At 54.5% G+C, this 13,574-nt stretch overlaps 1 protein-coding gene across 1 annotated transcript in view; it reads left to right on the plus strand.

The window, feature by feature from the left end:
* Positions 1-13,574, plus strand: part of Dlec1 (DLEC1 cilia and flagella associated protein) — a 47,612-nt gene that overhangs the window by 22,115 nt on the left and 11,923 nt on the right. The window contains 11 exon segments of the mRNA XM_032911104.1: positions 103-193; positions 1,811-1,973; positions 3,040-3,232; positions 3,946-4,004; positions 4,344-4,512; positions 4,966-5,059; positions 5,223-5,353; positions 5,474-5,632; positions 6,906-7,045; positions 12,213-12,366; positions 12,799-12,909. Of these exon segments, the coding sequence (XP_032766995.1) occupies positions 103-193; positions 1,811-1,973; positions 3,040-3,232; positions 3,946-4,004; positions 4,344-4,512; positions 4,966-5,059; positions 5,223-5,353; positions 5,474-5,632; positions 6,906-7,045; positions 12,213-12,366; positions 12,799-12,909 (1,464 nt within the window).

Consider the following 13,574-nt stretch of genomic DNA (forward strand, 5'->3'; position numbering starts at 1 on the left):
CTGCAGCGTCTGCAGAGCCTTTCACAGGTGAGGCCTTGCTGGTGGAAGAAGACCAGCAGGGGCAGACCGCCGAGGGTTACACACTCCATTCCTCTCCCCTAGGTCTTATTTCTCCCTACTGGCCTAGGGAAGGCAGAGGAGACCTTCATCATCGTGTGTGACAACTGTCAGACAAAGGAGGTGGCCGTCGTAGGTGGGGGCGTGGCTCCAGGAGCTGCTTTCCACAGTAGCATGCTGTGCCTGCGGGGGGAGGGGAGGGGACATCTGGGAGAGTGGGGATCTGGGCTGGGGAGTCACTGCCTCCAACTTCTGAGCCTCTACTTCCCTAGTGCCGAGGTTACAGGTGAAATCTTTCGTTCTTTCCCTTGGAGTCTGCTTTTAGCTCTGAGGGTCATCTGTGGCTTGCACTGCTTAGACTTCTAGGGTTTTGGAAGGTTGGAGGGGGCTTTTTTTTTTAGTTGTACAGGTGCACACAATTTTTTCCTTTTCCTTCTTTTCTCCCTCCCTCCTTCTCTCCTTCCTCCTCCTCCCCTTCCCTCCTCCCCTCCCTCCTTCCCTCCCTCCCTCCTCCCTCCTCCCCCCTCCCTCTTTCTCCCTCCTCCCTCCCTCCCTCCCTCTCCCTCCCTCCCTCTTCCTCCCCCTCTCCCTCTCCCTCCCTCCCTCTTCCTCCCCCTCTCCCTCTCCCTCCCCTCCCTCTTCCTCCCTCCCTCCCCCCTCTTCCTCCCTCCCCTCCTCCCTCTTCCTCCCTCCCTCTCCCCTCCCTCCCTCCTTCCCTCCCTCCCTCCCTCCTTCCCTTTCTCCCTCCCTCCCTCCTTCCCTTTCTCCCTCTTTCTTTCCCTCCCTTTCTCCCTCTTTCTTTCCCTCCCTTTCTCCTTTTCCCTCCCCCCCTCCCTTTCCCTCCTTCTCTCCCCCCCTCCCCCTCCCTCCCTCCCCCCCTCCCTCTTCCCCTCCCTCCCTCTTCCTCCCTCCCCTCCCTCCCTCCCTCCCTCCCCTCCCCCCTCCTTCCCTCCTCCCCCCTCCCTCCCCTCCCTCCTCTTCCTCCTCCTCCTCCTCTTCCTCCTCCTCCCTCCTCTTCCTCCTCCCCCCCCCTCCTCCCCCTCCTCCTCCCCCCCCCCCTCCCCTCCCCCCCCTCCCCCCCCTCCACCCCCCCCCCCCCCCCCCTCCGCCCCCTCCCCCCACCCCCCCCCCCCTCCCCTCCTCCCGCCCCTCCCTCCCTCCCCTCCCCTCCCTCCCCTCCCTCTTCCTCCCTCCCTCCCTCTTCCTCCTCCTTCCTCCCTCCTCCTCCCTCTTCCTCCCTCCCTCCCCTCTCCCTCCCTCCCTCTTCCTCCCCCCTCCCCCTCTTCCCCTCACTTCTCCCTCTTTTCCCTCCCCCCTCCCTTCCCTCCCTCTTCCCCCTCCCCTCTTCCCTCCCCCTCCCTCCCTCCCTCCCTCCCTCCCTTCCTCCCTCCCTCCCTCCCCCCCCCCCCCCTCCCTCCCCCCCCCCCCCCCCCCCCCCCCCCCCCCCTCCCCCCTCCCCCCCCCCCTCCTCCCCCCCTCCCTCCCTCCCTCCCTCCCTCCCATGTGTCTGCCCAGTCTCACTTAGTAATCATTAATTGAGCATCTGCTTCATGCAAGGCTCTCAAAGTCAAAGTCTCCAGACCTGAGGGTGTGGATGTGTCCCCGAGGCCCACTTCATTTTCTGCATGCTCTGGGGACCCTGGACAAGGTCAGCTGCATGGGGTGTGACAGTGGTCCTGTGGCAGCCCTTGGCCACAGGGTGCCGACACCGGCCTGGTGACACTTGATGAGCCTCACTGCTCTCCTCCGTCAGGGACAGGGCAGCTGGTGGCTTTGGATCTGATCTATGTTTCTGGTGGGAAAAGTGAGCCAGACCCAGGAGAGCTGAAAGACTTGACAGCCCAGTACTTTATCCGCTTTGAGCCTGAAAACGTCCAGTCCATCTCAAGGAAGCAGCTCATCATCAGAAATGCTACGTGAGTGGCCCTCGGCACGTGGTTGACACAGCCATGGTTCCCTCCCTCATGAGGCAAGAGTGTTTCTAAGTCGGGGGGAGTTGTGACCCAAAATGCATCCAGAAGGACGGAACGATCCTGAGTCACATTGCTAATCACGCAACTGTTAGACGGGAGTGGCTGTTTCTATTTATTTCGTGTGTGTGTGTGTGTGTGTGTGTGTGTGTGTGTGTGTGTGTGTGATATATAAGATATGTGTGATGTGTAAGGTATGGCTGTGAGGTATGTCTGTGTGATGGGTAAGGGGTGTGTGTGTGTGTGTGTGTCTGTGTGAGGTATTTGTGTGTCCACGATTGTCCAGAGATGCCATCCTGTGTCCACAGCCCGTACGCCTTCCAGATCCCAGGGTGGGTCTTTAGGCTCAGCCCTCGCTGTGAGGCCCCTCCTCAGCCATTCTTCAAACATCACATTCCTCAGCCCTGAGCCAAGTGAGCCTCCAAGCAGAGCTGCCCCAGGACACAGGAGTCAGTCACTTGGCACGAGTGGAGGGACTGGTCCGGCACCCCCACCCCGCCCCGCTCCATCCCTCGCCCACCCCAGCAGCACACCTTGAGTCCCGTCCCTTCCGGTGCTACAGAGCTGGCACTGTCTCTCTTCATAGCTAGTGGGTCTTTCTGAATCCAGCCTCACCCCAGCAAGCCATGGCTGGAGGCAGAATGTGAGAGCGTGGTGGGCATGGAAAACCAGACACGCTCAGGTGGAGGGGAGCACTTTGGAGAATAACCCTGATATTCAGGGATGCCTGGACTCCTCCAGTGTAACAGTCAGAGTGTGACATTTGCATTGCCCATGTCTCCGGACTCATGGTGGTCTCCAGCTGCTGTGGCGGCCGTAGGGGTCTGCACCCTGGGCTCCCTTGCTGCCATTACCCAAGTTGCCCCCTGTGGGAAGAGCTTGAAGCCTGATCTGGTCCCTTCTCGCCTAGGATAGAGCAGGCCAAGCATCCACCCAAGGGAGGGCCTTGAGGGGAAGACACGGCCTTGGGTCACTGCCCACTGAACGGTTGTGCCCATGGTTGCCCCCACAGACATGTGGAGCTGCCCTTCCACTGGCAGATCATGAAGCCCAACCTGCAGCCGCTGATGCCTGGAGAGACGCACAGCTCGGACAGCATCAAGTGCCACCCTGACAGCGAAACAGCCTTCTCCATCATTCCTGAGAAGGGCGTCCTCCAGGCCCACTCGGACCACGAGTTCATCCTCAGTTTTTCTCCTTATGAGGTCATTTCATTAGCCAGGGACAGTGTGTGTGTGTGTGTGTTTGTGTGTGTGTGTGTGTGTGTGTGTGTGTGTGTGTGTGTGTCTGTCTTCCTCCCATAACCCCCATCTACGTTCTTGAAAGATCCTGAAACTGCAGCTGGGCTTGACGAGGCAGGAGGGCTGGAGTGCAGGTCTGGTGTGCACTTCTTGGTTCTGACCACATGTCCCTCCTGAAGGACAGCTCTGTGCTTGTCCCTCAAGCCTGGTGACTTTCACAGTTCAGCTACATCAAAGCACATAACCATCTCCACCATCGCCCGCAGCCCCTAGGCATGAGCAAGGCATGAGCTCTGACCGAGTGCCGGCAGCGAGGGCCACAGGACTGGGCCAGGGCTCTGGTGTTAGACATCTGAGCCTCAGTGGGGCATAGCTGCCCCTGGAGCCAGCATGTCGCAGCTGCTTGACACACATAGGAAGGGGCGGTACCTCAAACACACCAAGGATGCCAATCGAAGCCAATATCTGACTTGAGGGCTGGGGCTTTCCTTGCTGCCCTGGCAGGGATCCCATTCTCCCTAAGGTGGAGAGAGGACTCTGGGGCATAGCCTATCTTTCAGAGTCCTCTGTCACCCTGGCTCAGGAAAGAGGAATCCCTGCCCTGTCCCGTAGGTCTCTGTGGGCAGGCAGCCTGGCTGGAAGAGGAGTCTGATTATCATACTGAGTTTCTCTTGCAGCTCAAGTGTTTCCACAGTGTACTGCAGATGGTTCTAGAAGCTGTCCCCGAGCCCTTGAGGTGAGTAGGGCATGAGCCTAGGTGAGAGAGACCCACTGCCACCCCTGGGTGCTTTGGGGAGGTCTGCACAGAGCACTGGCTAGAGGTGGGTCTCCAGGGAGCACGGTGCACAGGGCCCAGTCTGGGGAGTGTGCTCTGTCCCCGGAGGTAGCAGGTCTCTTGGCTGATCTGCTGTCACTTTGCACTGTCACGGTGCAGGCTTTATCACATGACTGTGTGCTTGGGTGTTTGGGGAGCGGGGGGCGGGGGGGTAAGGGAACACTTTTTGTCCACAAGACCAAATGAGTGGGACAGAGGCAGGGGCATGCTCACTCTTGGCTCGTTGTGGGTTCTGTTCAGCTCAGGGGCGGAGCACCTGGGGGACTACTCCTACTCAGTGGATGATGTCATTGTCCTGGAAATTGAGGCGAAAGGCTTGGCAGAACCCTTCCAGGTTCTTCTAGAGCCCTATGCCCTCATCATCCCTGGGGAGAGCTACGTTGGCATCACCGTGAAGAAAGATTTTAAGGTAAGGCACCCTCTCACCAGCTTCGGCTGGCCCAGGTGATGCTGTACTTAGGTGTAAGTGTAGTGCGGATAGAGGTCGATAGGTCACAACACGGAGCCTGGTCCTGTCCGAGGGGCCCCCGCCTATGGTGGCCCAAACTCCCATGCCAGGCTCGTCTGACTTACCTTATCAGTGTCCCAGAATCTTCTGAGGTCAGGGTTGTAGAACTCTTTCCTGGGCCTTCGGCAGGAGGCGGCACTGTATGCCTACAACAGGAAGGGAAGGCGCCTCTTGGGAGGGAGGCCTGGGGCTCAGGCAGTCAGCAGCTAGAGGAACATCATACGATCCCTTGGGAGCCCATGGCCCGACCGTCCTCCAGCAGGTTCTGATTTGATACGGAAGGGCAGGACCCAGGCGGCCTGGACTGGCGTGTGCCTGGACTGGCGTGTGCCTGGACTGGCGTGTGTCTTTCAGATGTGGAACAACAGCAAGTCACCCATCAGATACATGTGGGGCAAGGTCAGCGACTGTCACATCGTGGAAGTGGCGCCCTGCACTGGGATGATAGGTAGTTCGCCTGTAGGAGGGCGTGGCCTGCCTAGGGCTGGGTGCCCGGGAACCAACCTGTACAAGACCCTGGATGCCCTGTGGCCAAATCCAGCCTTGGCCGGGAAGGAAATGGTCCCCCTCCTCTGATCTCCACCTCGATGGACGTCCTCTTCCTTCCCCAGAGCCCAACGAGGTGGAACATTTTGAGTTAAACCTAACCGGTGGTGTACCTGGCCCAACCATCCAGGACCTGGAGTGTGAAATCAAAGACTCACCCTGCCCGGTGGTGCTCCACATCGAGGCCACATTTAAGGTGCTGTGCGTGGGTGGGAACTGGGCAGCTGGCCATGCCTGGAGAAGTTGGGAGAGGGGAGTGAGTCAGGACCCAGCCTCTTCCCCCGGCGGGCAGTGACATGCCCCTCTGGTGTTCCAGGGACCCGTGGTGGTCATCGATGTCCCAGCCCTTCAGTTCGGTCTGCTTCGCCTGGGAAAGAAGGCTTCGATCTCCATCCAGGTCCGGAACATCAGCCAGCTCTCCGCCGTGTGGCACTTGAAGGAGAGCCCGGGCTGCCTGGCAGAGAGGCATGAGGATGTAAGTGGGACCCTGCAGGCTCCCGCGATGCACTCTCCCCATGGGACACTCACCTTTGGCTCTTGTCTGAAGTGGGATCCTTGCTCTGAGGCGGCAGCAGTCTCCAGGGTGGAATTCATCCCCAACCCCAATTCCGCAGGCGTTTCCTGTCCCCCTTTCCAAACACTGGATGCAGAAGAAGGTGGTGTAGGGGTTCTTCTTAGAAGCAGCCTGAGTCCAGATTTAAATAGGCAATTCCAACAGGAAGGGCCAAGGTAACCACCTCTGCAAGCTCGCCCAGAAAATGTGGTTGCAGTTTGAGTACCTGCCACCAGGTGGCGGCTGGCAGCTCAAACCTGAGGGCTCTGCTAAGAAAACTTAAGTTTGGGGATGTGAGCTGTTAGCTGCTTTCAATCCCCAGCAAAGCCTCTGAGCCGGAGGGGTCAGAAGTTCATGGTCCTTCTCCGATGAGGTTAGGGTGGGGTCAGTCCTTATCATGAGGCACCTCCAGGCAGTGTGGCCCTCACACCCATTGTCCTGGTCTCACTGAGTGAATATCCTTTCTAGTGTAGCCTTCCGGTGACATTCCATTAACCAATGTGGGCTCAGGACCCAAGGCTTCTTAGTCCTACACACGCCCTCCTCATCAGGGACAGGGGTTGGGGTAGAGGTCCCTTCCCGGAGCAGGCACTCTGGGATGCTGTGTTTGGTGTTTCTTATAATCTATCTGCTCTTTCCCTTTTGTATGAGGAGGGGTGGGTTTGCCGACAGGAGACTCGATCCAGGGGCGGGGGAGGGGCGAGGGGACAGTTGGGGGAGAGAATACCAGGACAGGTACAAGGAGGAAACCCTTCCTCTCTCTGTAACTTCTGCCCACCCCAGTGGGCTCACCCGAGGACCTGAGGGCTAGCCTCAGCTGAAGTTGTCCAAGGTTGACCTGGGCCTGCCCAGGGCTCGTCCTCCAGAGCACCCAAGCTCCCCTCCTGTTCCTCTTCCGTCTTCTCAGTCCCCTGTTCCCACCCTAGCCACCTCCTTCTGGCTCCCACCTCTTAAGTCTGTGCCAGGAATCCTCTGTCTTACCTACCCCCTTGCCTGAACCTCTCGGTTTTTGTTCTCTTTTTCCCAACGTTGTCACCCAGCTGCGGTCCCACTCTTGCTTGCCTTCCCCTTGGCCCCATGCCTGTGAGCTCCAGGGACAGCTTGGGGGAGGGGTAACCCTGGTCAGGCACAGGCAACCTGCAGCACCTCAGTTCTGCAGCCTCACTTCTCACGGTATCCTCCGCATCGACCTCAGGCATCCTCCTTGGACATCGACCCTTTCTGCGGCCAGCTTCCCCCTCTTGGGGAGTGCAGGGTGACCGTCACCTTAGAGGCCTCCCATTGCCAGCGCCTGCAGACAGTTCTAGAGCTGGAAGTGGAGAACGGGCCCTGGAGGTATGGCGGGGGTGCCACAGGGAGGACAACAGCAGACCGGTTCCGACCCGTGTTTATAGTTGTACAACTATAGCTAGAGATAGTTCCGAATTTCAAACTACAGAAACGGGGCTGGAGAAGCGGCTCAGGGTTAAGAGTGCTCGCTGTGCTCCCAGATGACCAGGGTTGATGACCCGCACCCAGACCAGGAGTGTTACAGCCGCCTGTAACTCCAGTTCCAGGGTCTTCTGGCTTCCTCAGGCTGCTTCCCAGTAAGAGGGAGAACACCCCAGCTCACAGAGAATGGGCACAAAATAATCACGGGCACTTTTGACCTGTTTTATAAAACAGTGGTGGTGGTGAAGCAGCGGAAAGGAGCGTGTGTGTGGGCCGTGGGGCCCCTGCCAAAGCCGTCCCCTCTGAAAAATCAAGCCTCATATAAAAGGAAGTTTATTTGGGGCCTGGAGGAGAGGGGGTAGAGGCAGAGGAGGGAGGGGAACAGAGAAAGACAGAGAGAGGAGAGAGAAAGAGAGGGAGAAGGGAAAAGGCTGGGGACACGTGGGAGAAGGAGGGAGGGAGATGGGGGGAGAGGGAGAAAGGGAGAGGGAGAAGAAAGATGAAGGGAGAGAGGGGAGGAGAAGGGAGAGGGGGACAGGGGGCTTGTACCTGGCCGTTGTTGGGTAACTGTTGGGCGGAGCTTAGATGCTATGCTAACAACATTAAACTGTGCAAACACTGTTGTATTCTGGAGGCTTGGAAGGCAGTGTGCCTTTCCCCTGACGCCCCTCCCCCTTCTCCCTCACCCCCCTCTTCTCAGTTTTGCAGTAGAAGTTTTCTCATGTACATAAAGAAAAGTTTGCAAGCCCCCCACCAAACTCACTGCCTCCCATTAATAATTACCACTCAACACAAACGCGAACTAAGCCACTTTCTCTAACTCTCCCGCTCCCCTAATTCCTCTAAAGAAAGGATTTTGATCCTTCCTCTCCGCCCTTCCCTGCCTCCCTTTCTGACTGGTTGTTTGAGACAGATGATGTAGCCTAGCCTTGGACTCACTGTGTGGCTGAGGACAGCCTTAGACTCCTGACCCTCCTGCCTCCCTCTCAAATGAATGCCACCAGGGCTGGGTAGAGAGCGTGTTGCTTTTTGTCCTTCTGATCATCTGGCATAACTCAGAATACTGACAAGAGGAGAGAACTTAGTATGTTGAACCTAACGAAGTTAGACATTTTTCTACTTTAATGACACTATCAAGAGAAGCCAATCCACAGAATGGTCGAAAATACGATCAGAAGGAGAGACACTGCAGGATATAGTGTGGCCTTTGCTACCAGCAGGGCTGTGGGGCAAGTGGGACTGAGTTACCAGACAAAAACTAGGAAGGTTGAGCAGATTCAGAAACCCCAGTTTCTGAGTTACCACGTCTGAGAAGGGTAGGTGTTTCATCCACTCCAGACCCGCTTCCTGTCCTGGAGCACGTGACCAGGACAGCCCACATGAGGATTGTGGCCACCAGTCACGTAGCACAGTTTCCCATGCTAATGAGGTATCCAGATGGGCCAGCCCTGAGTGTTTAGCCAATTAGCTTTTCTTCTCAGACATCTTTTCTGCAAAAGCTGTTTAATCTCCAGTCCACCCTGAGTAAGTCGAGGGCATCCATTTTCCACTACCAACAAACAGCTTGGACAAGTAGGGACTGTCTCTCTCATCAAGAACTACCATGGAGGAAAACCTTCGTCAGCCAAGCAACCTAAGTCTCCTGCAGAAGGCCCCTGTGCACTCCGGACACTCACCCCTGAGCTAAGCCAGATCCCCCACACCCCGTTCCTGACTCCTCAAGGTTCCCTGAGTTCTGAGTTCAGCCCCAGCCTGAACCATTTCTCACCTGGTCTGGGACCCCCCATCTTAGGCTACACTCGTAGCCTAGGGCCTCCTGTTTGATCTGCCCAAGCGGTGTTCACAGGAACTCGGACCCACACAGGGGTCAGCTCTGATGAACTGAACTCCAAACCATTTTGCAGAGGCCTCTTCTTGCTCCACAGAGGCACCGTTAGCAAGTCAGTCTTCAAATACCAAAACCTCTTATCTGATCTAGGCGTTGTCTGAAGGAGCCATTACCTAAGCAATTCTCAGTCATACAAGACAGAAAAAGCAACTCCATAAACCTCAGATAACAGTCAATCATTGATTGTTTACAAAAGGCTGCTTCAAAGTCTAGGTGCCGTCGCTCAGGAAGTCATGCCAGAGACACCAGCTCTGCTAACTTCCCACTACACCTCCATGCTGTCTGTGTGTCTGTTAGTCTGGCTGGGGTGTAAGGGTGTTTGTGTGTGTGTGTGTGTGTGTGTGTGTGTGTCTGTTAGTCTGGCTGGGGTGTAAGGGTGTTGTGGGTATGTTAGTCTGGCTGGGGTGTAAGGGTGTTCAAGCCTTCCATTTCATTGTATATCTTAGTTCTGTTCATTCATTCTTTTTCTTTCTTTCCGTATATCACACCCTGACTGAAGCTCCTCCCACTTCCCACTCCTCCCAGTGCCCCTCAGCCCTCCCCTTCCCCGCAGATCCACTCCTCCTCCATTTCCCTTCAGAAAACAGCAGGCATCCCAGGATGTCCACTGAGCATGACCAAGTTACAATAAGACATCGAGGCAGGGCAAAGCAGCAAAGTGGAAGGAAGAGAGTCAGAGACACTCCCCGCTCCCACTGTTAGGGTTCAACAAAACACCAACTCTGCAGCCATAATGTGTGTGCAAGGACCTAGCCTGGATCCATGCAGGCGCCATGACTGCTTCAGTCTCTGAGCCCCTATAAACCCTGCTTAGTTGATTCTGTGTTCCCCTGGCGTCCTTGACCCCTCAGTCTCCAAACATCCTTCCTCCCGACACCCACAGCCAAACATTAGGTGGCGTTCTGTTCATTCTTAAAAGTACGATAGTGAGGTCTCCAACCACGCTGGTCGAGTTGTCCATTTCCTATTTAATTCAGCTTCTGGGCGGTGGACACCGGGCATCAGCGCAGATTTCATTACTGGCTTTTGTAGGTCTCGGTTAAGTCAGACAAAAGAAATGAGTTACAGGGAAAAATAAATCTATTTCATCTTTTATATTTATAAGGATTTTTTTATAGTATCGTGACAGTCCAGACCCCACCAGAGAGATAGAGCAACAACGTATTTATTAAAATAACTTTGGGGGTTGGGAGATGGCTAAGTTAATGACGTGCTTGGTGTGAAAGCACACACACTGGAACTTGGATCCAGCATCCACATAAGTAGCCAGCCATAGCTGTGTATGCGTGTGCATGTGTGTGTGCGTGTGTGTGTGTGTGTGTGTGTGTGTGTGTGAGAGAGAGACCAGAGCCCCAGCTCTCACTCACCAGCTTAGCTGGACCCTGTCTCAAAAAATAAGGTAGATGGCATCTCAGGAGGACACCCAACATTGGCATTCATCTCTGGCCTACACACGCACACACACGCACACACATACGCGCACACACACACACACACACACACACACACACACACACACGACTATGTTTTAGCCAGACATAGTACATGCCTGTAATACCAGCACTCAGGCAGTTGAAACAGGAATAGTATGAATTTAAGCACTGCCCAAGATACTTAGCAAGACTATGTGTTATGTAATATATACTATAGAGTGTATACGTACTACATATTGTATATTATATAAATTAATATACAAACTATATATGCATATATGTATTATGTGTGCACATATATAATTTCTTACCTGAGTATAGCTGGCCAGACAGTCCCAGGCTCTTGGTTCTGAGGCCCCTCAGATGATTGACAGGCCCATCTGGGATCTCTAGGATGATCTCCTTTGCTTACTACATCAGCTCATCATAGAGGTTAATCAGACTACAAAATGCCTCCTCCATTAAGACACACAGAACACTTGTCCATCAAGCTCCTGCCTCACAACAAGGTGGGGGAAGAGCAAACAAAAGCAAACCTCTTTACATCCACCAGTGAATTGAGGACATGACACAGAGTACCACCCAAATCCCAGGGAGACAGGCAAGCGCGAAAGCAGGTCAGCTTTCCTGAAGCAGAAGCAGTTGGAACCAGTCATAGAAGGAACACTCAGTAGCTTCAACAGATTTTGGAGGCTGAATGTTGATTAGGATAAGACTCAAGACTTTTTGGGAGGTCTTGTAGTTTACATTGTGTTGTTGTGAAAAACACTGAAAACACTCCAAAATCAGCTTAGAGAAAGGATTTATTTTGCTTACACTTCCAGGTCATAACACATCACTGAGGGAAGTCTGGGCAGGAACTAGCGGCAGGAACCATAGAGGAACTTGACTGGCTCCCTCTCAGGCTCATGCTCAGCTAACTTTTTTATACAGCTCAGGACCACCTGCATAGGGAATGGTGCCGCCCACAGTGGGCTGAGCCCTCCTGCTTCAGTTACAATTCAGACAGTCCCCCCTCTCCCTAGACAGGCCCACAGGGCCAATCTGATCTGGACAATCCCTCAACTGAGACTCCCTTGTCAGGTGACGAGGCCATGTCCAATTGACAATCAAAGCTAACTAGGACAGGAGAGCCTCAATTATTGTGGTAACGACAGGAGAAGAATGTTTTCCTTTGAATAGGGACAAGAAGAGATAGGTAACCATTCTGAAATAAGCCCAGAGTATCCTTAAGTTTTCTCGTGTTTCAACTTTGAGTGATTTGAAATTTAAATATTTTGTTTCTCCGTGCTCAAGTTAAAGTATTAGAACATGGTTAGATTTTGACTGATGATCTTGTATTGTTGCTGCAGCTGTGACAAACTTGGCTTTAGGAATTCTGTTTGTTTTTTGTTGCTTTTGGTTTTCTGGAGGCAGGGTCTCACCGTGCAGCCCCAGCTGGCCTGGAACTCCCTATGTACCGGCTGGCTGTGAACTCACAGTGATCCACCTGTCTCTGCCTCCGGAATTGTAAATGTGCACACTGACCCTAACTGTTTTATTGATGGTTGTGGCAGTTTGGTTTGGTTTGGCTTCTGTTTCTCTCTCTCTCTCTCTCTCTCTCTCTCTCTCTCTCTCTCTCTCTCTCTCTTTTTTATATTAATAGATTCCTCAGGGCTTTCTGCAAGACACCCTCATGCCATCTTATAAAATGGGAGAGTTTTCTTTTCTCCTCTTCTGATCCACGTGCCATTGATTCGCTGTGTTTCAGTTACCTTCCTGTGTATGCAGAAGTACAGCAGCCTCACGTGTACCTGCAGAACAGCCACGTGGAGTTCAGCAACCTCTACCTGGGTGTGCCCGCGAAGTCAAAGACCATGCTTATCAATGGCACACTCCTGCCCACCCGGTTCCACTGGGGCAAGGTGACTGAGCCTTAAGGAGCAGCAGCCTGGATGTGTGTGGCCCCGCCCCCTGAATGGGCGCCCTCCAGAATAAATGTTCAGCCGTCCTCCCTCCCTCCCAAAGCCTGTTGTTCTCTTCGCCATTCACCATAAGGAGCAGTTGCTCTTGCCTGACCTTTCACCTAATTCTCGTTCCCAGGAAAATCCATGGCGGAGTCTACCCAGGCTTGGGGAGGAGAGAAGGCTCTGTGTGGTGGTGGTGACTGTGGTTGTGGTTGTGGCGATGGTGGTAGTGGTTATTATTATTGTTGTTGTTGTTGTTGTTGTTGTTGTTGTTGTTGTTGTCATTGTTGAAGCACCCAGCCCTGTTCAGCTGGCTGGGTTAGCAGTCTATGTAGACCCTGCTCCCACTGCTAGCCTCACAAGACAATAATCCCGTCCTGTGTCTTCCAGCTCCTGGGTGCTCAAGCAGCCTTGTGCAAAATGATAGTCTCTCCCAAACGTGGCCTACTGGGCCCCAGTGAAGAGCTGCAGCTCAACTTGGAGTTGACAGCCCACACAGAGGTGAGAAAGGCAGCCGGGGAGTGTCTAGTGTCTGGGAGGGTACCCTGTTTAGCCACTGGTGCCCGTGCTTCCTGGGAGGCTGACCACACTCCCTGCTCCTGATCCTAATGAGTGGCCAGGCATGGAATGTTCTTCCTTTCACTCTGGACCCTGTTGGAGGCCACAAGGCTAGAGAGCCCGATGGAGGCCGAGCTGTGCCCCGAGACACACTGACCACACAGTCACCGTCCTTGCTTTCTCCACGCAACTCTCCGTGACCTCACCCAGCCCAATTGTCCAGCTGTGCCCCAGGCAAAGCCATTGTTCAAGGGAAGCACTGTCGTGGGCGCTGCAGAGAGAGGCTCACAGATGGCTAGCATCTTCCCAGGAGAGGCACGGATTCTCCCTGGAGCATCCCAGAGCGATGCCACCACAGTGGGACATGCTCAGTGCTTGGGTGTTGCTGGCCATCTCTTTTCGCATCTTCTGGGAAGAGAAACATCCTCAACTCTTTGAAAAATGAAGGGTTTAATTTTTCTTTCTTTTTCTTTCTATCACTTTGTTTGATTTTTGTGAGTGTGCATACAAGAGTGTGTGCACACACACCACTGCATACGGAGGTCAGACGTCAGCTTTCAGATACTCAGAGGCTCAACTCCTCACTCCTCGATGGCAGACGTGGGGCC

Source organism: Rattus rattus, chromosome 8 (genome assembly GCF_011064425.1).
Source record: "Rattus rattus isolate New Zealand chromosome 8, Rrattus_CSIRO_v1, whole genome shotgun sequence".
Taxonomy (NCBI): Eukaryota; Metazoa; Chordata; class Mammalia; order Rodentia; family Muridae; genus Rattus; species Rattus rattus.